The sequence below is a fragment of the Macaca fascicularis genome, chromosome 11 (genome assembly GCF_037993035.2).
Source record: "Macaca fascicularis isolate 582-1 chromosome 11, T2T-MFA8v1.1".
NCBI classification, from domain to species: domain Eukaryota; kingdom Metazoa; phylum Chordata; class Mammalia; order Primates; family Cercopithecidae; genus Macaca; species Macaca fascicularis.
Genome location: NC_088385.1, coordinates 138,177,657 through 138,203,534, shown reverse-complemented (window position 1 = coordinate 138,203,534; position 25,878 = coordinate 138,177,657). Strand labels below are relative to the sequence as shown.

Here is a 25,878-nt window from a genome sequence, read left to right as displayed (position 1 = left end):
GCTCCTCCCTGAGGCCTGGATGCTGGAGCCGAGCCTGCTCCTCCCAGCCTCCTGCCTCCCCAGGGCCTCGGAGCTCAGGGTACCCCATCTACGGCCACACCACGCCCCTTCCTGCCCCCTGTCCTGTGCACTTGCTATTTCCTGGCCTAGAACATTCTCCCCCCAGGCCTCCAAGACATCAGCTTCCTCTGGTCATTCAGATGCCACATCCCGGAGACACCTCACCGCTCCGTGAAGACAGCCCCATTCCCTGCTGTCACCTTCTACTGGGCTGTTCTCTTCCACTTTCTTCCTACACTGATTCAAAGTGACTAATTTATCTGCTAGTTTGTTTATTATCTGTCTTTCCCACTAGAACCAAACTCCTCAAGAGCAGGACTGTGTTGTTGTTCTTGTTTACAGCAGAGCCCCCAGCACCCAGCTCACAGCAGGCGCCCAGTGAGAATCTCCCAGAGGGACGGATGGAGGGATGAGGAGTCCCTCCTTGGATCCCCCCAGGTGCAGTCTGGGCGTTGCTGTGGGAAGCACACCACACTGGACTCAGCTTACACAACCATGGGCTCCTCGGATGTTTGCTGGCACCCAATACATGCAGGGCCCTGGACTACAGAAGCCAAGAGAATGGATTCCGTTTGTAAACACAGGCCCCATGGAGTAATGTGCCCAGGGCCCATGGGCACTGGCGGGCAAAGCATGCGTCCCGCCCCCACCTGCAGCCCCATGGCACATCCTCCAGGTCCCGGGACCCCTGAGGCCTGGCTCTTACCTCCAGCGGGACCACCTGCATGAGGATGGCAAAGTTGGTGAGGTGAGTGCAGCGGCAGATGGAGTAGGTGAGGTTTCCTCCCGTGAGCGCACAGCCTTGGTTCGACCAGATCCCTTCTCCGGAGCTGAGGACACAGGAGAAAGGATCAGAGGAGGTAGCACCGCACCTTGGCAGGCCGGGGACTGAAAGCAGCACCCCCTACACCACACGGCCCTATGAACTCACGGCGGTGCCCACGCCTGCCACTCCAGGAATACACACCCAGACCATGGGGTGGGAGCTGGGAGGAGAGATTCTGGCCATTAGGCCAGCGAGAGCTGGAGAGCGTCTGCTGCTGGTCAGGCCACAGGAAACAAGGCCCTCCCTCTGGGATGGGGAACGGAGAGCTGCTTCGGCACAATCACCCTGAAAAGCACCTGGACAAGGCCCAGCACAAAATGAAACGCACACAGCGCACGCAGCGGCACGCGCCAGGGACCACATTCAAGACTGGTCACTGAATCATGAGTGACAGTAACTTAAACGCCCGTCGGGGAAAACAGGTAAGTGCGGTGTGGGAGAGAGAAATATGATAAAATACCTCGCATCAGTTAAAAAGAACATCCTTGACCAATATGTATCGATAAGGATAAAACACCAGAACACAATGTACAGTGACTAACCACGACGCGAGGCCCGTGGGGCCAGCAGCACCACACACTTCCCATGGACACAGCTATGACCGACAGACTGCAGAGAAAACGCTCGCACAGAAACCGCCCACGGTGTCACCATCAGAAACAGGGTGGCGAGATCAGGATGAGACGGAAGGGTCTAAGGAGACCCTTGCTTTTTCTATAATGTTTTACTTTTTACGTGAATAATGTGTGGATATATTACTTGCATGACTTTGTAAAGTGTAAACCTAGACAAAAACGACGGGAAGCAAACGTGCTCTCGGTTAACTGTGGTTAATCCTGTTGCTGTGAATATTGGTGACTATCATTTTCTTCTCTTTATTTCTCTATATTTTCTTTTTTGTTGGTTTGTTTGCCTTGAGACAGGGTCTCACTCTGTTTCCCAGGCTGGAGTGCAGCGGTGCAATCATAGCTCACTGCAGTCTTGACCTCCTGCTCTCACGCGATCCTCCCACCTCAGCCTCCCAGGTAGCTGGGACTGCAGGTGCATGCCACCGTGCCAGTTAACATTGTTCTTTGTATTTTTGTAGAGATACGGTCTTGCTATGTTGCTCTGGCTGGTCTCGGACTCCTGGGTTAAAACCACCTTCCTGCCTCAGCCTCCCAAAGTACTAGGATTACAGTCGTGAGCCACTGTACTCTGTCTTCTATATTTTCAAATTCCAAAAGAAAAAAAAAAAGATTTAAATGGTTCTTCCCTGAAGTTAGAACCTCAAGTTATCAGTAAAGACAAATCCTCGCTTCAGCCAAAGGCCATGGCACTTGGGGGAAGGCATTTATAAAGGTGAATAAATTAAAAGGCTCTAGTTTGTATTTGCTTTGTATTCACTTTCAACTGTGGTGCCAGCATGGATGTGGCAGATGAGAACTGTGGCTGTCCGGTGGCGTGACTGATGAAGACCCCAGCTCACACCTCTCCAGCCAATGTCTCCGGATCGAGCGCACACCAGCAGCCTTGGGCAATGGGCACCCTGCATTAGCCCTGGGTGATGTGGAGCCCAAGGGAGGGGCTGGGATGGTCATTCAGACATGACCCAGGGGTGGCTCTGAGTTTGAGGATGGAGACTCAGACAGCAGCTCAGTGGTGATTTTCATCATTAATGATCTGCTCTCCTAAGGGAGGGAGAAGGCATTTAGCAGAGAGCAGAGGACAAAGCGAGAGCCACTCAGATGTACCAACCGAGAGGAGCAAAACCCCATTAATAACTTCAGAATTGATGGGACTTAAAGATGGGGTCATGTCCTCCTCCTCTACCTCCCCACCCCTTTTGATCTAATTTTCCCAGGACCTTGGAGGGAGTCAGCAAACACCAGCTGTTGTGTTATATATTGCACCTTTGTCTGTCAATTGGCTGCATGAGGACCGTACTTCAATTTGAAGGGGGCCTGAACATTAACAGGCACTGGATTAGGTGAACATGGCCATGGGTATGAGTTGCCCCTTCTGCTTACACAAAGGGTAAGCTAAACAACACGAAAGTCACATTGTTCAGATGGAGCTGCAAAGGTGTGACGATGACCTAGTTAGCCAGAGGAGTAGAGCCTTAAGTGGCATCAAGGAAGATCTACTTCCAAGGGAGTCAGCGAAAACAAAGGGGCAGGCTTGCAGCTTGTGCATAAATAAATCTGCTATGGAAGCCAGATGAAGCAGTATCAAATAACACTAAAGATATATACGGCCCTGGGACCCAGGAAGTCTGCATCTAAACAGAAAAATGTTCAGTCATGCATAAATAAAATGTAACATACATAAATACGGTAAAAGACATGTATGTCCATACAGGCAAAACACAGCAACAAAAGGTGGAGGAATGATGGAAGAAACACTGAATTAAGCAGCACCATATACTTCCTATGATTATAAATATAAATTATACATAAATAATTGAAAAAACACCCAAAAAACCCTCCCACAGTAGTTACTACTGGGGAAAGGAGTGGAGATCAGGATAAGAGGTAAAGACCAAAGGGAATACTTGCTTTTCTATAATGTTTTACTTTTGAACAAAGTAATATATTGATATATTACTTGTATAATTTCTTAAAGAATCAGTCTAGGAAAAAAAGCGGCCCAGAATTCTAGGCCCAGTGAAAATCTTTCAAGTCGAAAAGAGAATACTTTCTCAAATGGTAACTGAATCTATTGCCAGTGGACAAGAACTAAAAGAAGAGTTAAAGGAATATGATACTACACAAAAATCTACACAAAGAAATAGAATAGCTCGAAGTGGAATAAGTGAAGGTAAATAGGCAGCTATTATTGTCTTAATTGCTATAATTGCTCTAGAAGATAACTCAATGTCCAGGGGACAAAAATACTAGCAATGCATTGTGTTTATGGTGTCTGTAAAGGTGAAATGTACTACAACAACAGCACACAGAATGGGCAGGAGGAAGTGTGAACCTATTATTATAATGTCTTAGAATACATTTGGAATGATACCATAGCATTTGAAGGCAGGCATGAGTGAATTAGACATATACACACTGTAAGCTTAGGTAACCACTACCAAAAAAGTTAAAAGGATATATAAATTAGAAATCATTTATAGTAGAGATAAAATAGCATCATAAAAGATATTCAACAACCCAAATGAAGTCAGAAAAAGATAACATTTTTAAAAGATAGAAAAGTTAGAACACATCTAGCAAAATGGCAGATTTTAATCCAACCACACCAATGATTACATGAAATGTAAATTGTCTAAACATGTCAATTAAAAACAGAAATTTGAGGACTGGATTAAAGAAAAGATGAGACCCAGCTATATGGAGTCTAAAAGAAACCCACTTTAAATATAAATATATAAATAAGATAAAAGTTAAATTATGGGAAAAGATATAGCACTCAAACACTAATCAACAAAGCTAGAGTAGTTTTACTCAAATTAGACTAAGTCAACTTCAAAGTAACACATATTTCCCAGGGTAAAGAGGGACATTACGTAACGATAAAAGGGCTAATTTTCCAAGAAGACATAACAATTCTAAACATACATGTACCTAATAACAGAACTTCAAAATTCATTAAAGAAAAATTCATAAAACTAGAAGGAGACAGATAAATCTACCACTAAAATTGGAGAATTCACACTCTTCTCTCTTTAATTCACAGAACAAGTTGACAGAAAAGTAGTAAGAATATAGAAGACATAATCATAACCATCAATCAGCTGGGTGTAATTGACATTTGTAGAACACTCTACCAAGAATACCCTTTTTTTCAAGTGCACATGGGACGTTCATCAAAGACTGAACATATACGGGGTCTCATAAAAACTTTTAACAAATTTAAAAGAACTAACATTATAGAAAGAATATTTTCTGATCATAAAAAAACTGTTTACAAATCAACAGCAGAAAGTTCTCTGGAAAATTCCCAACTATTTGGAACTAAACTACACACTTCAAAATAACACACAGGTTGAAGAGGAAGTCACAAGGAAAATTAGAAAATATTTTAAATTTAACCAAAATAAAAACAACATATCAAAATGTGTGGGATGCAGCTAACTCAATGCTTACAGAAAAAATACAGCATTAAATGTTTATATTAGAAAATAATAAAACTTCATAGCAATAACCTAAACCTACACTTCAAGAACTTTTAAAATGAAGAGCAAATTAAACTCAATGAAAGCTGAAGGAAGTAAATTAAAGACAAAGAGGATAAGTCAATGAAATTGACAACAGCAACACAAGAGAGAAAAATCAATGAAGCCAAAAGTTGTATCTTTGGAAAAAATCAATAAAATTAATAAACCTATAGTAAGAGTGACTCAGAAAAAAGAAGACACAGATTATAGACATAAAAAGTGAAATGGGAACATCACCACAGACCCTTCAAGCAAGAAAAAGGCTAATAAGGGAATACCACAAAAACTCTGTGCCTATACATTAAACAACTTTGATGAAATTGATGAATATTTCAAAAAAACATAAATAGCTAAAACTTATTTAAAAAGAAGTAGACGACCTACATAGTTCTGCATCCATAAAAGAAACTGAATGTGTAGTTGAAAACCTGCCAACATTGAAAACGAAGGCTCAGATGACTTCATGGTGAACTCTACTAAAATGGAAGAAATGATATCAATTCTATACAAACTATTCCAAAGTGCATTCCAAAATGTAACTTTTATGAAGGTATCATTACCTCGATATAAAAACAAAGACGTTACAAAAAAAAAAGAAAACTGCAGATCAATATCTGAAAATGCACGTAGACACAAAAATTCTCAACTACTGTAGCCAATTCGATTTAGCAGTATACAAAAAGATAATACATCATGGCCAAGTGTGGTTTACCCCAGGAAAGCAAAGCTGGTAAAACTTGCAGCTTTAATCATAATGATCCCACTCTGAAAACAACCCAGATGTTCCTCTACTTGGGAGAAGATAAATAAACTGTGGTACATCCACGTAATGGAATATCCTTCAGCAGTGAAATGTGAAAATGAGGTGTTGATACATGCAACAATACATATGTGGTTGATGCTCAACACATTACGCAACATTAAAGAGACTGGACTCCAAAAGGCTGCCTATGCCGTGATATCATTTATGCACACTCTGGCAGAAGCAAAACTGTATAGGAACAGAAGACAGATCAGTGCTTGCAGGACCTGGATGTGAGAGGAAGGGATGACTGCAAACACACACGGGGGCATCTCCGAGGGTGATGCATTGTTCTCATCCTGATTACAGTGGTTGCACAACTGTGTTCATTTGTCAAAACTCACAGAACTGTACAATTATCTACAAGTGTGAATTTTTCTGAATATTATATAAGTAATAATTGCACAATGGACAGGAAGGATACAGATACTATGTTCATGATGGTGGCTGCCTCTGGGAATTGAGGAAAAAGAACAGAAGGAGGTGGAGGGTTTGTTAACATCATCTGCAATGTTTTAGTTGTTTCATTCTTAAAAATACAAAAATATAAACATGCTAGTAACTATAAATTTGGGGCAATGGGTACCTGCATTTGTTATATTATTCTCCTTACTTTTCTCTGTTCTTAAAATTCCTTCAAAAATAAAAACCAACATGCCAATTTAGTTCTTACCAAACCCCATCCCATTTTCTAGTCATAATTTTTTTCTCCAAACAGTGCTCCAAAATTGGGATAACTATTTATAGGAGCACGTGCTTCCAAATTTTCACAATTTGCAAATAAAGGAAAAAGAGCTGCAACCTGCTGAGCCTGACCAGGGCAAAATCACTGAAATTACAGAAAAAAATACAGCATTAAATGTTTATATTAGAAAATAATAAAACTTCATAGCAATAACCTAAACCTACACTTTAAGAACTTTTAAAATGAAGAGCAAATTAAAAATGAAAGCTGAAGGAAGTAAATTAAATCCATCCACACTGCAGAGGCATGACGCCAACAGTCATGATGCCGACGGCCATAGCCAGAGCGAGGCATCCCAGGGGACAAAAATGTAAGCAGTGTTTGCTGGAGGTGACAGGATTTGGGCTGTATTTTCCTCACTGTTCACAGAACAGAGATAAAAGGGGATTATGCCGACCCACTGCTGCACCCCCAGCTCAGCGTCCTGTAATCTCCTGGCCCTCTGGGTGCAGGGAGCAGAGAAGCTTTCTCTGACGGGGCCATACCAGCAGCGGTGGCACAGCCTGTGTGGATCCTGCCCTGAAGCAGCAGGAGGAGGGGGCTGGGGAAGTGAGTCCAGGCATAGGAAGATGCCCAGGTGTCGGGGAGGCTGACAACATGTAGGGTGATGGGCCACTAGGCAGGGTGTGAACTGGATGTCCCAGATGTGTTCCAGCCACCTGTGCAGTGTTTAAAACATTGGGAAAGTTCATATAATAATCCAGCAACAGGCCAGGCACGCTGGCTCACGCCTGTAATCCCAGGACTTTGGGAGGCCGAGGCGGGCGGATCATGAGGTCAGGAGATCCAGACCATCCTGGCTAACACGGTGAAACCCCATCTCTACTAAAAATACAAAAAAAATTAGCTGGGCGTGGTGGCGGGCGTCTGTAGTCCCAGCTACAGAGGCTGAGGCAGGAGAATGGCATGAACCTGAGAGGCAGAGCTTGCAGTGAGCCGAGATAGCGCCACTGCACTCCAGCCTGGGCAACAGAGCAAGACTCCGTCTCCAAAAAAGAAAAAAAAAAAAAATTCCAGCCACAGCCAGTCACAGTGGCTCACACCTGTAGTCCCCGCACTTTGAGAGGCTGAGGCCCAAAGGAGTGCTTGAGTCCAGGAGTTTGAGACTACAGTGAGCTAAGATCACACCACTGCACTCCAGCCTGGGTGACAGAGTAAGACCGTGTCTCAAAAACACAAAAACGAAAACAAACTCCAGCCATGAAAACTCATGACCTGACAACACTGGACCTGCAACCTGTATCCCACATGGAACAAGCCCCGGGGACCACCGCTGAGCAGCAGCTGAGGATCCGGAAGGCCCGACCCTCCCTCCACTCTCCGGCCCTGCGGGGAGCTGAGTTTTCAACACCGCTCTGACTGTGGAGCCACTCACGGTGGGCTCACGTCTGGAGGAGAATTGTGATCAGAGCGATGGTGGGAGACCCCCCGGGCATCGGGCAGGTGAGCTGTGGAGGCGAGCTGGGGGCGGGGGCGGCTGGGAGGGCAGGAAGAGACTGCATGAGACAGGTGTGACGGGTGGACATGGGAGACGCCGGGGAGGACATCCCCAGTCGGGGCCCAAGTGGCAGAGACTGAAGCCTCAGAATCTTAGGCACGCCTGATGGTCAGCATGCTCCAGTGGAGCCGGCAAGGTTTCAAACAGGAAAATGCCAACGTGGCCAGTCAGAAGCCACTCCCCCAACCCCCTTCCTCAGCCGCTCCAAGACCCCTGAGGGGGACAGCCAGGGCCGTAGGGCCTGCCCCAACGGACGGCATCCTCCAGCTCCCCCAAGCATCTGCTGCACTGGCTTGAAAGTCACCCTGGGCATTCAGAGGCTTTGTCCAGATACATCATGTAACAGCAGGCCCCCCTCACATGGTCTGGAGCGGAGGCCTCAACCCAGCACTGCTGCCAGGCCCCACCCATGTCTGCAGCATTTCCAGCATTTCTGTGTGACGCAACCATGTCAGCTGCGGAAATGGGTGACCCAGATCCTCCCCTGGGCTGGCATGGGGCGGGCCTGGGCTTGGACACCTCGTGCCCACCTACTCTCCCCTGTGCAGAGGGTACCTGAAGTCCAGGAAGGCACAGTACACGAAGACTCGGTTGCTGCTGTTGGTGGCCTCACTGTGCTGCTTACGTGTCTGAAATGAAAGAAAACAAACACGATGCATGACGCTGCTGAAGAGGCCCCTGGTTCTCAGCACTGACGTGACAGCGAGACTCTCACGGCTGGGCGACCTCGGGCAGGGACAGGCACAGCCACCGACGTCCATCTCCATCCATTGTGGGTGTGGTCCCACGTCGCCCGGCCCAGGTCATGCTGCCCTCTACTCTGCTCCCTCCAACCCACCTGTGTGCCCTGGCAGGTGCCGGGTCCTCCCTCTGGGACACTCCTCCCCCTAGGACATGCCTCCCCATAGGATGCTCCCCGCCAGGCAGCCACAGGCTCCCTCCCCACTCCGCGCCAGGCAGCCACAGGCTCCCTCCCCACTCCCGGCCAGGCAGCCACAGGCTCCCTCCCCACTCCCCGCCAGGCAGCCACAGGCTCCCTCCCCACTCCGCGCCAGGCAGCCACAGGCTCCCTCCCCACTCCCCGCCAGGCAGCCACAGGCTCCCTCCCCACTCCGCGCCAGGCAGCCACAGGCTCCCTCCCCACTCCGCGCCAGGCAGCCACAGGCTCCCTCCCCACTCCCCGCCAGGCAGCCACAGGCTCCCTCCCCACTCCGCGCCAGGCCTCTGCATGAAGGAGCTCCTCAGAGAGATCTTCCCTTCCCTACCTGTTCTGAACAGCACCAGCCCCCTGCCTGCTCTAGCTCCATTCCACTCACTGATGTTTTCATTGTCCTGATCACCATGTGGCATGTTACATATCCTCTGTCCACTGTGTGTGTGTTTGCTACCTTCCCCTCTACAATGTCAGCTACAGAAAGGACAGAGCTTCTGTCTCATTCACGGCTGCAACCCCAGGACCTAGAGGGCATCTGGCATACAGCAGGTGCTTACTAAATATTTGTTCAATGAATGAACAAAAGAATCAGTGAACAAGTCCATGAGAGCACCTTGTTCTGGAGACGGGCGTTCTCTCCTAGGCTGCTCCTGGGTGCCAGCTCAGAGGACTCTGCAGCTGTGGCTCTACCCTAAATGAAAGGCACAGACTCCTTCAGGAGCCATAGTTGGAGGCACAGGAGACCAGCAACTCCACCAGGACCCAGCGCTGCTCAGAGGCGGCATGGCTCTGGGATAAATGGTGTCTGATGGATTCCCAGTCAGTCAAGTCAAGCATCTCTTATTTGTCCGATGCCTGCTCTGTTCTGTGACCCATTCCTGAGTCATCGTTGCTCCAATGAGAACCTTCCCCCATTTCAGGGTGACCAGCTCTCAGGAAGGCACTGACTTGTGCAGGACAGAGCAGGAGGGCAGCCCCCTTCAGGAGCGTCATCCTGGCCTCTACCAAAAGCCCCTCCTTTCCCAGGAAGCAGCAGCTCTGGTGCCCCTGACAGGCACCTCGGACCCCACTGCAGAATCAAAGCGCTCACAGGGCTCTCATTGCAGCATCTGTCTGACAGCTCCTCTAGCCTCAACCCAATTATCCTAGCGCTGTCTACTACTAATGTTTTGGCAAAATGGAATGTTTACTCTTTTTGCTTTGTCCCCTACCCCTGCCGCCCCATATCTTAGGGTTAATTTTAATCCATCACAGGGTGTCTTAAAACTGCCTGGAAAAGACATCTTCTCCTCTGTCCTCCCAAAGCCACAGCCCGCTGTGGACTCTTGCACAGACAACAGAGGGCCCTGTGTCCTGCAGCCACCTGGACCACAGAGGGGCATCAGCAGGGAAACTGCAGCACCAACCCCACATAATAGAAAAGACGAACAAAAACCCGGTGGCCATAGCCTGGTTCTCAGAGGGGTGTAATGACGCTTCCTTGGCCCCAGGCTACACCAGAGCCAAAGCCTCCAGCAGATAGCATTATATGTAATTTTTTAACAAGGAGGCGTATTTGTGTGTTACTTGAGTAATTTAAAGGAAATTTAAAAAATAAGTTGGTGACCTGGGGAAGAAAGCAACCAGACCCATACACATCAACTCGAGGCAAGGACTCCTTAGGAGGGAGGCCACGTGCCTCTTCCCATCACCTCCTCACCCAGCGCCAGCTCCCCGCTCTGCCCTGGGTGTGGAAGCACAGCCCCTGAGGGAGCAGAGGCTGCAGTGGCCTCTGGAAGTCCTGACACTCTGACTTCAAATCTAAATCACTCTTCAAAGGAAATGTAGAAAACAGCCACCACCGCAAGAAGCCAAGCCTGTGTGTGGTCGGAGGGTGGGAAGGCAGCTAGCTTTCTCTTGGATCTGCAGCCAAGATCACACCCTGAAATGGGGAAACTCCCTCCATCGTCAGAGGCTCCATCACAGCCTCCACTCCTGGGATGGGAAAAGCAAATTGACTCTTCATTCATGTGTGTGGAGTTCCACACTGACCGGGAACAAACGCTCTCAGCAAGTCTCCAGAAAAGGGGGCCTCCAGGGCTCCCAGGGGTGTGACGTGGGGTGGGTGTGTTTTTGACACGGGAGTGTGGTGCTGCCAGAATGTGAGTCATCTGTGTACAGGCTGCATCTCATGCAGAAATGTGGGAGGTGCCCACAGTCCACCAGCCTCCCTGAGGCCTGGGCGAGGCACAGAAGCCAGTTCAGTTCATCACCAGGTGGCTGGGGATTGGGAATGAGGCGCTCCCTCCCTGTGGAGTCTTCAACGGTGTTGGGGGACAGCCGCATTCACCTGAGCATCCTCCTGAAACCTCAAGCCAGGGGCTGCTGAGCTCTGCTGGACAGAAGTGCAGGCCTCCTCACAGGGCCGGCTCCACTGCAAGTAACCTAATTTCCCACTAGACACACTTCACTGGGGTATGTCTAATGGAGAGTGCTCTGTGAGCCCTCAGGAATATCTCCCACAGAATCTGAGACTCCCTCCAACAACCATAATGATCTTTCCAGTCTGGGAGAAGCAAACAGGATTAATCAACTGCTTGTTTATTGCCTACTGTTCACGAGCAAGGTACACCAAAGTGTCTCCTTCTAGGAGATGCAAGCAGAGAGAAGAGAAAATTTTGATTCTCATGATAGCCTGTTAATGCCCCTTGTTCAGAAATGTGCTGGCTTTTATGTAAGGATTGCTATGGTTTGACTGTGTCCCCCAAAAGCTCATGTGTTGGAACCTTAATTCCCAATGCAGCAGTGTTGGGAGATGGGGTCTTATAGGTGGCAGCTCAGTCATGCAGGCTGAGCCTTTGGGAATGGATTAATGTCACTGTTATGGGAGCAAGTTAGTTGTTGCAGGAGTGAATTTGTTCTCATGAGATTAGATTGATGCAAAAAGCAAGCTCGACTCGCTCTTGCAGTCTCTTTCACTCACGCTGGCTTCCCCTCTCCCTTTTCCACCAAGAGATGAAGCAGCACAAGGTGCTCACCAGACACAGCTGCCCAAACTTGGACTTCACAGTCTCCAGAACTGTGAGCCAAAATAAACTTCTTTCCTTTATAAATTACTCAGTCTCAGATATTCTGTTATAACAACAACAGAAAATGGACTAGGTGCAGTTTTACCTGTAAATAAGTTGGGGAGCTATTTGTCCATCATTGTCCCAAGCAAAAGAGAGATGGCACTGTGGTCCTTAAATCTGATGGTAAGTAAAGCAATATAAGGAGCCGAAATACTGACCCCAGAGCAGTGGGTCAGATGTAGGTGGAGCTCAGCAGAAAGCACGGGGCAGCCCTCTATGCCACCCTCTCTCCAGCCCATCTCACAACTAATCAGGGTTCAGGGCTTTGAATGCTTGAAATGTCCCACCTTTTGGGAAATCAAGGATAACAGAAGTAATGGGAGAGATATGACAAGGAAAAACCTTGAACCAGCCTCTATCTCTTGGTGCTTTCTGATGTTTCTTGCTTTCAAAGAGTCATAAGACAATCCAGCATGGTTGAGGCATCCACAGCCTGACAGAGGCTAAGACAGGACTTTCAGAGCCTGGTTCCAGCACAGGAAGAAAAAGGTGGGAGGTGGGCAGGACGCTGATCCAGGCATTTCAGGACAGGTTGATGAGCTGGGCCACCCCACTGCTGGGAGGGAAAGGTTAGGCCAGGTGAGACCCTGGGACAGATGGCCCAGTGGAGCAGGGGCTCATGGTGGGGATTTACTATTCTGCCTTCCCCCCACTGGTGCCATCTGCCTGTGGATCTGTCTGGTTAAGTCGCTCTCCCCAGTGCTGGCTCCTGGGCAGAGGTGAGCAGTACCTTGGGGCACCAAGGACACCCACAGATGCTGCGCTCAGACCCTTAGGACATCTCACTCAGCCCAGGCTCCTTCAGAAACCAGAGGCACCCGTCTTCCAACATGTGATCAAGCCATCTGAGGACAACAGCAGAGACCCTGGAACACAACACCCCCAAGTCTTCCGTCTCCAGGCCTCCCAAGAGCCTGCAGAGACCGCTTAGGCGTTAAGGCAGCTTGAAGGGGTCTGTCCTTTCAATGGAACAAGTCCTGACCACAGAATGCAGGCGCCACCCCCCACACACATGGTGCTGACATATGCGTGTCTTATTTTGAGATCGTGGGGCCAGACCCCAATCCTAGAGAGCAGCCTCCCCAACCTCACAACCTACTGCTTCCCTCTTCAAAGGCAACTGAGGACAGCCAAGAGACACGGGCAGAGGGGCAGCCTTGTGCAGACAAGCACAGCCCATGGCCACCTGGGACGCACCAGGGTCAGAGAGACCCACCGATGCCCCCTACCTCAGAAGATCCCAGGCAGGAAATGTTTGCCAAAGACCAAGAAGCTTCAGTTTCCCGTCTGTTCATCGCCAATGTGGGACGCTGGTCTGGTAACAGACCCGCCCTCCAGTGTGAACTGAACTCTAAACTGTATCCCTCCCTCCGAGGTCCCTAAGTCCCTGTCTCCTCTGCGAAACCTCAGGAGTCCCGTTTGAGAAGAAAGGGGCCCGCAGACACCTGATTCTCACGCTGGGTTTATGCGCAGGTACCAGCCTGCAAGCCGGAGAGGCACACAGAGAGGAAACTGCGTTGCTGTTTTAAAACACAAAGAAGCCGGGCGCGGTGGCTCAAGCCTGTAATCCCAGCACTTTGGGAGGCCGAGACGGGCGGATCACAAGGTCAGGAGATCGAGACCATCCTGGCTAACACGGTGAAACCCCGTCTCTACTAAAAATACAAAAAACTAGCCGGGCGAGGTGGCGGGCGCCTGTAGTCCCAGCTACTCGGGAGGCTGAGGCAGGAGAATGGCGTAAACCCGGGAGGCGGAGCTTGCCATGAGCTGAGATCCGGCCACTGCACTCCAGCCTGGGCGACAGAGCGAGACTCCGTCTCAAAAAAAAAAAAAAAAAAAAAAAAAAAAAAAAAAAAAAAAACACACACAAAGAAAAAAAGAAAGAACTCCAAAATTGCGTGGGGATCTGGAGTTAGGGCAGCTTGCTTCCAAACTGAACAGAAAGTATTTTCGCATCACCCCCTCGCCCCAGGTAGCACCCAGTCATGCGGCGCTCAGTGGAAAGCTCGGCACACGAAGCCAGGCCGGGACCCACAGCCCAGGTTCTGCATTTGGCATTTAGGACCTGCAGTGTCTCCGAGAACCCTGCAGAGACGGAGCCCACAGAGGAGGGTAGAGTGTGGACCGGAAGCCACCAGAAGCCGGACGAGGCGACTGAGTTCAGTGTTGTCAGCCAGAGGCTGGGGAGGGAGCACCCTGATGCCCGCATCCCCGGTGAGCCTTGAACCCGGCATCTGGGCCTCCACCTCTCCTTCCTCAGGCCTCCTGGACATGCAGGAACCGCCAGTGCATGCACAAGTTGCCCTCTATGACCCAGCAGCACTGGGGTCACCTGCACTGTGGCCAAGGTGCGTGTGGAGAGGCTCTATCCTTGGGAGAGAGGTACTGAGCGTCCCGGGAGCCAGGAGGAAGAAGCTCCAGAGACAAACTGGAGAATTAACCACGGAGACTCTGCCCCCTTAACTCCGCCCCCCTCACATGACCCCTTCCCACTCACAGGGCCCCTCTTATGCCAGTGGCCTCGCCCCACTCAGCCCCACCTTCCTTGCACATGGCTCCACCTCCTTTCACTTAGCCCCACCTCCTTTCACTTAGCCCCACCCTCTATCAAGTGGCTCCAGCCTATCTTACATTTCCCTGATGGTGAAGCCCACAGCCCCTTCTCAGGCCCACTCTGACCCCAGGACTTTTCCCCACCATCCTGGAAGGCAGACTCACCCCTGACTCTCCAGTACGTCCCCTTCAGACACTCCATGGCCACCTGGGCAGGGCACGAGAGGCCAGCCAACCTATAAGGACATGGCCTGAAGTCACATGTGCTCCAAAAGCCAATCAGCTAAGGCTGTGGGTGGGGCCAGGAAGGTTCTGCCCAGGATAGTGCTGTGGGTGGAGCCTTGCGATGATGGACACGCCCTCGTCTCCCTGGCAACCAGCTTTCCTCCCACCTCGGCTCACTGCGCACCTGGCTCTCCTCTCAGCTGGATGATGCAGCAGCTTCCACCCCTGTCCCCCACACCGAGTCCCCGCAGAGCAGCAGGTCAACTTCCAAAGCGTGGCTCAGACCGCCTCTCCCTGCAGAAAGCCCAGGGGCTCCCAGCCTCCGACTACAAACCAAACTCCTACCCACCGGCAAAACCTGCACCCCCTCTTCCTCCTGAGCTGCGGACACACGACCCCCCCATTTCAGAAAAGAAAAACGGCATCGCTGCCCTTCGTCTCTGTCTGTATAAACGGACTCAGCACCGGGGGTATTCGCGGGGGCTGCGGAGCTGCCTGGAGACCCCTGCCCAGCCACAGAAGGCTCTGGAAGGAGGCGGTCTCTGCTGAGGGCCTGGTTTTGCGGTCACCCCCTAGAATGCTGGAGTCTTGCCTCCTACAGGTCGCGAGCCCATGGTCATCCCACTCGGGTGTGACAGGTCCCCCAACGCTAAGCAGAGACGTGGCCCAAAAGGGCTCCAAGGATGCAGGGGGTGCCCAGGGAGGCTCATCCCAGAGGGAGCATTTTGTCTCTGGGACAGGATGTTCATGCTCAGAACAGACCTGCACACGAACAGGCCTTTGCTTGTGGCTTCATCTCTGTGGGAATAGAAATGTCCACATTGGATCGTCGGGGATGAGTGACACTGAATTGTCTTAGGCTCATGTTATTGGAAAGCAAGGGATTTTGGCATTTCTATTGCAACAAGGCAACCTGTATTCTTTCATACATGCAATAATAATTAACACGTTTTAAACAATTTTCACTCATTAGGCTACTCAGAACGTTTTTATACAGTTGTCTCATTAGGGCTTATTTTTGGTCTTTTTGTGCCGAATACAAAAATAATATAATAATGTGATATAAGATATTTTCTAAGACCTTGGATTTTGTCTTGTTTTCATGACTTCACTCTGATACACTGTGTTCCCCTTATCCTTCCAATAAACTACCTTTCTGCTCAGGAGAACCAGAGTCAGCATCTGTTGCTGACATCCAGACATCTCTAGCACCCCCCACAGGCTGCTAGAAGCCTCCACTGAGATCATGTGTGTGAGCCCCTTGATGGTTCCTAATGATGGCAATAGTTAACCTTTTCCGAGCACCTGCCCTGCGCCTGGTCCTGCTGTTTTACATGAGTGAAGTTATTAAATTGCTCAGCCTTTGCCAGCTGCGCACTCTTGCCCCACTTTACAAATGAAGCCACGAAGCCACATGGTGGTTGGAGGACTCACGGCAAGTGACGGAGCTGGGAAGGGGCCAATTCAGGACTCAGGTCAAGACCTTCTGGTTCCAGAGCCCCACCCTGACCCACCATGTCACTCAGCACAGGTGAGTTACACCTGATCTTTATCTGTCTCTTCATGCCCTGGGGATGGAATTTTCCCAGAATGGCCGCTGGCTCCCCCGGCCTGGTACATCATGGACTTGTAGTGCATGGCCCTGCCCTCAGATGCCTGTGACGTCAGAGATGGAGGATGGGCCTGCTGGGTCCCCCGGCTCTGTCGGCTCCAGGAGTCTTGGGGTCGGGGGGACGATCCACAGGAACCCACGTGCCTCCCAGAACGTGGAAGGCCATGGCCCCAGAGCATCCAAATTCCATCTAACAGCATTTTTCAGGAGTAAAAAAAGAGGCAGAACAGAAAATCCATACAGCTGCTGTGCTCGGAATGAACAAGTTTGCCTGCTGAAAGGCACTCTTCCCTAACCTCAGTGCTGCAGTCAGTTCAGAAAAGCAAAACCTACAGACGTCTATAAAAGTGCTACAGCTTTTCAATTTAGCTCCTGGGCCATGGCTACTTGAAATCCCAGCTAGAATTTAAAGGTTTTCTTTTTTTTCTTCCCTTTCTTCTGCTTGTCATGAAGTTGGCCAAATGGTTTCCATCAAAAGATCCAATCCATTCATTATCCTTTTATTTATTTGGTTATAGCTGGCCTCTATCCAAGAAGAATTTTGGATGACTTACAGAAACAAGAGGAAAGCATTGCTAATGCCAGAGTGTCTTTAAACTTTCAGGAGAAGCAGATATGCTGTGGCTTTTTACATGAGAACAGTCAGGGGTTCAAAGAGGCCTGTATGTGGAATCTTGTCAAAATCAGTGCGGAGTCAAACAGCCTCAGCCACCTGGACCCTCCTCATGCTGGAAAAGTCATCATGGTACCAAGGCCTAGAGTGGCCAAGCTCATCCCACTCCACGCCTTCCCTTCCCACCCCGTCTGGTGGGTAAGATGAACATTCTGTCATTCCTAGTAGAATATCTGAGATTCTGGTCTAATGTTGGGCCAGAGGCAGAGAAAAGACCCAAATGCCCGGAGTTGACCGTTCAAGCCCCACGCATGAGACACAAGCAGGCGTCATCAAACCCAGCAACACAGTTTTCCAGAACAGAGCGGGCTGCGGTGTGCAGTCACTCAGCCCCACTCGGCCCCAGACCTCTGCCTGTCCGGGGCTCCAAGTTTCCATGGGGTTCTGGAACCAGCCCCAGGTCCCCATGGTGACCAATCTGGTGGCCTCAGCAAAGTGGCTGAGGTCTTTAGGGCTTGGTGGGACTTCTCTGAAATCTCCCTCCAGAAGGATTAGGTGTACAGCGATCAGACATACAGGAGGTGGAGGGCGGCCCCTGCTCGGAAGCCAGGTCTGGAGGAGGCCCAGAGAGGTCTGACAGAGCCAGGCACACCTCCTCCAGGGCCTGGGCTGACCTTGATGATGCCTGACCAGTATTCCTTCTCCGGTTCTTTCTCACTAACAGAAGTAGCTTTGCTCAGGGTGGCAACGTGCCCAGCTAGAAAACTGCAAAATCTGCATCTCTGTCCTCCATTCCAGCTCCAGCTCCACCACCACCAATGCAACTTCCCCACCTGGGCGTCCACAGGCCTCCCAAATGGAGCATGTCCAAACCTCCCTCCTGACCTCACTCCCAGCCCAGGACTGTCCCAGAGTCATGCCCTTGTCAGTCAGCGGCCACTCTGTCCTTCAACTTTTTGAGCCCCCAAATCCTTGACCCTGTCAGCAAGCCCTGATAGCAGACCTGAAGCTAACATCCTCCACTCCTATCCCGAGCAGGGCTCCCGGCGACGGCCTGTCTACCTGCTCACCCTGCCCTGTACAGGGTTTGTGAAAGCCCAAGTCCATCGCTTCGTCCCTATGCTCAGACCCTCCGGGGGCATCCACCTTACTCAGGGGAAAGCCAAGGCCCTTAAAGTTGCACCCAAGCCTGGGAAGATCTGCCCGTGGCCTCTGACCTGCCTCCTCCAGTCCCCTGGCCTCCTGGCCACTCCTCAGACACGAAGGTGTGCCCCCGCCAGGGTGTGTGATGCCTCTCCCCAGATGCCCCCACGATCCCCCATCCACGTGGCCACTCCTTAGGGCAGCCTCCCACAGGCTCCTGCCCGCAGGCTTCTCACCTGCTGCTCCCTGGGATCTGATCTTGCGTGTACCTGTCACTGCCTGTCTGCCTGTCACCTCCCCAGGTCCCCAGCACAGGGCAGGATTCGGTCTCTCTGGCTCTGTCCTCTCCCTTACAGCCTGAACGGGTGCAGGCACACAGGGGCACTCCGTGAACTCCGGTGGGATGAACCCATGCAAGGCGGCCTGCAAGAGGGAGGGTACAGGGGCCCGAGGACAATGGCCCAGCCAGGCGTCCCTGTCGGGAGTGAACCGACAGGGCCACCACCCCACAGCCTGGAAGGTGCTGACAGGCCACCCGAGCCCTAAACATCCTGATGGAGTCATCCCTCGGAGTGAGCAGCAGGTACAGACGCCTCGGCGGGAAACCCTAGGGAACCAAAGCCTGTGGTGCTTGCAGATGCGTGATTATATCCTCTGCCCCTCCCCATAGCAGGGGATGAGCAGCCAGGATTCTTGTGTTTAAAAAAAAATTCAAATCTTGTGGTGAGCCACAATCCTATGACTGCTGGACTCAGGGTTTTATTTCTTTACTGCCTGTTCATGAGTCTGGAGTTGCCCCACAAATTTGCTTCCGGTTTGGCTCAAACGGACTAAAGGCCCCTGGCCTGGCCCTGGAGCTCTGAGGTTTAACCTCAGCCTCTCTCCTGCCAGAGTTCACCACAGAGACATCAGGTGTCCTCAGAAACTCCCCAGGGACTGGGCAGCTCAAAAGGTCCCCAACATCCCTGGGAGGCCCAAAGACCGGGGCTGAGTCAGGTCTCTTCCTCCACCCCCATAGAGAGCCCTAACCTGGGAGACTTCCAGCCAGGAACAGAAATTCAGAGTCTGTGGTAATCAAGTCACAACTTTTATCCTACCTTATTTGGGGAAGACAGAGGCAAACCTCTCCCTCATCTACTGATAAAAATGCCCCCTCTCCCTCACACACACACAAACAGCCAGGGAACCACATCTTTAAACACACCTGGCCTCCGGCAGCGGCCTTCCATGCACTCTGACCCCTCCCTCCCATCACAGACTCCAGCCTGGTCTCAAAAGGGACCCAGAGCCTGGATGCCTCTCACCTGAGATCTGTACAAGGGAAGCTGCCCAACCCAGGACAGATCCGCGTCAGGAAACACAGACAGTGACAGGCAAGGGCCTGTGTCTGATGCCTCCTCCCACAGGACGGGAGTGACTCCAGTTCTGTCTCCGGAGGGAGCTGCTTCTGGCACCGCACGCCAGCCTTGGCCGGTGGCTCCAGCAGACAGAGCCGAGAGTCCATGCCTGAGCCTTCTCACGGTGGTGTGCTTTTCAGACACGGTTCACTCTCGTTCAGAAATCAAACCCGGCACGAGCAACACCAACAGGTGTGTCTTCACTCTGGTCAATCACTTCCCAAGCCACCGTGTCACTCTGTCTTCTCTCACCTCTACTGAGCCACTCACCTGGTGCAGAAAAAAGTCAACCCTGAACCCCAGCACCATTTAAGATTTGCTGAGCAGATATTTATGGCATCAGTGTGGGGAATGGGATGGCCACGTGCTTCTACAAGAGCCAAGGAAAGATTTATTTGAAAAGGATTTCTGAGAGTGGGGAAGGGAGTAGAAGGTAGTAAATGCACACAAAGAGAGAGGAGAGGCAGAATCTGAGGGATGAATGAGGGCTGAGATAACAGCCTGCCTGGCGCTGCTCATCCTGCTCAGTAGGTCTGGACCACTAAGCCAAGAGCTGGGCCTTTTGATGAAATTAATTTACACATATATGCATCTATGCAGGAAAGCTCACCCAGACCAGTGTACCCAAAACGAGCATCTCAGCACTTGAGGATTCACTGGTTCCCAAAGAAAACTGTCCTTTCCCTTTGCTTTCTAAAACAACATATGAGAGTGGGAGAAACATTAAGGTTTGTCTGAATTGAGATAAACTCACTCGAGTAGCGAAAGGGTCTTTTCTATAGAAGACATGGGATCCTCAATTGAGTCATTTCCTCCATTTAGATAGTGTGCTCCTTAAAGAGACCAAGTGCCAACACTTTTCCTTATAGTGTTTAATAAATTATGTGCCCATATATTCACATGCCCCGTGAAGCATAAGACGATAGTATTCTCCTAATACACAGGATGAAGATTTAGAAAGAAAATGTACTATATAAATATAGTCCCAGTCTTCAATTGAAATGCTGTGGAATACAAGGCTGGCTCAACATTTGAAAATTAGTTAGTGTAATTCACCATATTATCAGACTAAAGAAGAAAAATCACACGATCACATCAATTGATACTAAAAAAACAACAAAATCCAATACCTACTCATGATTAGAACTCTCGAAACTAAGAATAAAGGGAAACTTCCTCAGTCGAATAAAGAACACCTATAAAAAACCTAGAGCTAACTGATTAGTTGAAGACAGAATGGTTTCTTCCTAATATAGGGAATAAGCAAAGATGTCTTGTCTCATTACTGTTGTTCAAATAGTACTGAGGATTCCAGCCAGCACAGCAAGGAAGAAAAAGCACACAGATCAAAAGGAAGAAGTGAAACTGTCCCTATTTGCAGATGGTATGAGCATTTATGTCAATGATTTCAAGGAATCTAGAAAGAAACTCCTACAATTAAGTGAGTTCATAGTCACTCAAAAAATGTATATTTAGGTGTAAATTTAACAAAACATGCATAGGACCTGTATGCCAAAAACTACAAAATACGGATGAAGAAAACCAAAGAAGATTTTAAATAAATGGAGAGATATGCCATGTTAATGGATTGGAACACTCAACACAACAAAGATATAAATTCTCCCAAAATTAATATACAGTCTTAATGTAATTCCTATTCATCCCAGCAAGAATTTTTGTAGACATAGAAAAGCTTACTCTAAAGTTCATCTTTAAAGGCAAAGGAACTAGAAAAGCTAAAACAATTTTGTAAAAGAAGAAGAATGTGATATGAATCATGTGCTCAAACTAATTTCACTCTACCTGATTTCAAAACCTACTACACAGCTACAGTAATCAAGACTATGTGGGACTGGAACAGGGACAGGCAAATAGATCAATGAGACAGAACCAAGAACCCGGGAACAGCCCCACACAAGTACAGCCAACTGATTTTTGACAAAGAACAGCAATCAGTGAAGGAAGGAGAGTTTTCCCCCCATCAACAAACAGTGCTGAAATAGCACCTCATACAAAAAAAAATTAATTCAAAATGGATCATAGATTAAGTGTAAAAAATAAAACCATAACACTTTTAGATAAAAATAAAGGAGAAAATCTTTGGGACCGAGAGTTTGATGAAGAGTTCTTAGTGATGACACCAAAAATATGATCCACAGAATGAGGAAATCAATAAATTGGACTACAAAATTTAGAAACTTCAGCTTTGTGAAAAACTCTTGTTAAAAGCATAAAAAGATAAGCTACAGATGAGGAGAAAATATTTACAAGCCATGTAGCTGACACAGGATTCATATCTATAATAATCCAGATCCATAACTCATATCTATCTATAATATCTATAGATTATATCTATAATTCATATCAATAATATAGAAAGAATTCTTAAAATTCAATGATAAAACACAAAAAGAATCCACTTGGAAAATGGGCAAAAGATACTAAGAGACATTTTATTGAAGAGGATATTCAGATGACAAGTAAGCACAGGAAAAAATTTTCAACATCACTAACCATTGGGAAAATTCAAATTAAGACCATGATGAGAACAACTAAAATAAAAAATAGTAACTATACCAAACTCTGGCAAAGACACTAAATCACTCGTACATTTGCTCATGGAAATGTAAAAAGGTACAGACATTCTGGAAAATAGTTTGGAAGATTTTTTTAATATTAAATATATTTACCACACAACCCTTGTATTAGTTCATTTTCACCTAGCTAATAAAGACATATCGGAGACTAGATAATTTATAAAGGAAACAGGTTTAATGGACTCACAGTTCCACATGGCTAGGGAGGCCTCACAATCATGGCGGAAGGTGAATGAGGAGCAAAGTCCGATCTTACATGGCGGTAGGTAAGAGAGAGCTTTCGCAGAGCAACTCCCCTTTATAAAACCATCAGATCTCATGAGACTCATTCACTACCATGAGAACAGGATCGGGGAAAGCACTCCCGTGATTTAATTATCACCACCTGGCCCCACCCTTGACACGTGGGGATTAGTTCAAGGTGAGATTTGGGTGGGGACACAGTCAAACCATATCAGCCCTGTAATAGTACTCCTGGGCATTTGTCCCACAGAAACGCAAACTTATGTCCACACAAAATCCCATCCACAATTGTTCACAGCAGCTTTATTAGTAATAGTCAAAAGCTGGGAACAACCAAAACATCCTTCAGTGGGCAAATGGTTAAACAAACTGTGGTTCGGCCAGCCGTGGTGGCTCACGCCTCTAATCCCAGCACTGTGGGAGGCTAAGGCAGGCAGATCACGAGGTCAGGAGTTCGAGACCAGCCTGGCCAACAGTGAAACCCTGTCTCCACTAAAAATATAAAAATTAGCCGGGCACGGTGGTGGGCGCCTGTAATCCCAGCTATTTGGGAGGCTGAGGCAGGAGAATTGCTTGAATCTGGGAGGCAGAGGTTGCAGTGAGCTGAAATTGCACCACCTCACTCCAGCCTGGGCCACAGAGTGAGACTCCATCTCAAAAAAACAAAAAGCAAACAAACAAAAAAATCAAACTGTGGTTCCTCCATTCCATGAAATACCACACTAAGCAATGAAAAAGTATAAACAACTGGCCTACACAACCATGAGCATTCCGCTGAGTGGAAAAGTCCATCTCAAAAGGCCACTTACTGTATGATTCTATTTACAGACCACTGTCATCATGACAAAATCATAAACACCGAGAAGAGAACACTGGTTGTCAGGAATTAGGGATGGTAGAAGGAAGGAGGGATAGCAACGAGGAGATCTGCTGGCTGGTAAAACGGTCTGTATCTTCATTTCAGTGGTGGTTCCATGAATCTACACCTGTGTTAAAATAACAGAACTATAAACATACATGGCACTAATGTTAGTTTCCTGGTTGGACACTGCACTGTATTTCTCTCATTTGTAATCAATGGGGGAAACTGGATGAAGAGTGCACAGGACCTCTTTGTAATTATTTTTGCAACTTCCTATGAATCTATCATTATTCCAAAATAGAAGTGTAAAAAAAAAGTTAAATCAACATCAAATTAACTATAAATGAGTCAAGATTTCTAGCTGAAGGAAACACAAGCATGGGCAGGCGAAAAGAGGACCCTACTATTAAGCCAGAGACTTGAATATTTACGTCTCATTTTGATTTGCTGAGTTCTGCACAGGAACACAGAAGTCGGTGGTGAGCCTGTGAAGGGGACGGCAGGTGATAGCTGGCTATTGATCCCAAGAGGACCCACGAGTAAAATTCTCACAGAGCCAGGTCGGGTGGGTTGTGGTCCCTCCCCCTCTGCCTTCAAGGCATAATCCCAGCCTGAGCCACTGGGGGTGGGAACCCCAGGGACTTTTGGGGGCCACGGGAATCACCCTGAGAAGCTGAAGGGGGCTCCTCACCGCAAGTGCTGATGTTACAAGCCTCATTATACTTATATTGCTGACCTGCAGGATTTGTTCTGAGGCCTGCAGTGGGGGCTGGAGGAGGCAGAATATGATGCCCTGCATGATCCTGAGCTTATTCCCAGGGATGAGTCTTATGGGTGTCCAGCTCTGAACACTGTTAGGTAAAATGCACCCCAGGAGGAGGGACCTTCAGGACTCTGTCCACTCTGTCCTCCATCCAGGTAACAGACGGGGTGGACTGAGCCCCTGGGAGGCCAGAATTACCACAGCCCATGAGCTTGGCCCAAGGGTCAAGGAGAAGAAGGATCCAGGCAGTGAGATCTCCAGGCAGTGAGATCGTAAGTGATTTTACATTCCGCATCCCAGTGTTTGTGATCAAAAGAAACCAGGGGTAGCTATCGTACATGAGGAAAGAAGGAAGAACAGTTCTTTTCAGGGAACATCAAGTTTCACAGTCAGGGGTAACTGACTCTGATGTTGTTGGACAAACAGTAAGAACCAGAATCCATCTCCTCTGGTTTAGTGGCACAGCTGCTGATGCACCCAGAGAGGCTGCTGGTGCCGTAAGGCTCCTGTGGCCACGGCCTCTGTCACCCAGGACTGACCTGGCCAGTCTCTGCATGGTGTGGCTCAGTCAGCAGCTAACAGCCAGCATCGCTCTGACAGAGCAGTGTCCATGCTGCTGGGTCTTCTGAACATGACCCCTGCTGTCGCTGCCTGCGTGGATTATTTGCCTCCTGAGCTATTTGATCTGATATGTCCAGTAACCACAGAGGACCAGGAAAGGGGCCACCTAGACAGGTAGTAAGTAGCTTCTCCAAATACCATGGGAGAAAGTGTGGCCCCACCCAGCCTCTATGAGCAAAGGCTGAGTGGGTCACAGGGCTGTGGCAGATGCCCCAAGGATCCCCAGAGAGGTGGCATTGGAGAAGACCAAGTATGGAGCCATGGGGAGAAGCAACACAGGGCATCAGCAGAGCCCTGGGGGAACCAAGCAGCCACGCAGCACCCAGCCCTCACCAGGACACCAAGGGACATGGAGCAGGCACTCAGACTTTCACCCCCACGCCGCGGTACTGAGGCACGGTCCTTCCCAGGTGGGCATCAGAGGGGGACTGCTAAAACAGATTTAAATAAGATCCGGAGTTTCATAACATAATAACCAAAGTGTCCAGGATGCAACTGAAAATCATTTGTCATACTGAGAGCCAGAAACATCTCAACTTGAATGAGAAAAGAAAATCAACACACATCAACATTAAATGATGCAGACAGTGAAATTAACTGACAAGGATTTTTAAAACAGCCTAAAATCATAAAAATGCTTCCATAGGTACAGACATTCTCGAAACAAATGAAAAAGATACAGTCTCGGCAAAGAATCAGAAGTGCTTCCAATTTTGGACTTTTTCAGATTTTGACATTTCTACATTATACGTACCCGGCTGAGCATGCCTAAGCTGAAAATCCAAAATCTGAAGTGCTCCAATGAGCATTTCCTTTGAGCATCATGTCAGCACCCAGCAAATTTGGAGTTTTGGAGCATTTCAGATTTCAGATTTTCAGATTAGAGATCCTCAACCTGTATAAAGGAGAACCAAATGGAAAATTTAGAAGTGAAAAATAGAATAACTGAAATCAAAATCTCAGTGGATGGGCTGGGCATGGTAGCTAACGTCTGTAATCCCAGCAATCTGGGAGGCTGAGGGGGGCAGATCATTTAAAGTTAAGAGTTCAAGACCAGTCTGGCCAACGTGGTGAAACCCCATCTCTACTAAAAATACAAAAAATTAGCCAGGCATGGTGTC

At 48.7% G+C, this 25,878-nt stretch overlaps 1 protein-coding gene across 4 annotated transcripts in view; it reads right to left on the bottom strand.

The window, feature by feature from the left end:
• The window catches only part of ADGRD1 (adhesion G protein-coupled receptor D1), a 186,567-nt gene that overhangs the window by 56,531 nt on the left and 104,158 nt on the right, over positions 1-25,878 (bottom strand). For all 4 annotated transcript variants that reach the window (XR_012420854.1, XM_015431835.4, XM_065525075.2 and 1 more), the window contains 2 exons: positions 8,640-8,713; positions 767-890 (listed from right to left, as the gene is read on the bottom strand). Coding sequence is in view for 3 of the 4 variants with exons in the window: in XM_015431835.4 (XP_015287321.3) it covers positions 767-890; positions 8,640-8,713 (198 nt within the window). In the remaining variant the exon portion in view is untranslated. The remainder of the gene's footprint in view (positions 1-766; positions 891-8,639; positions 8,714-25,878) is intronic.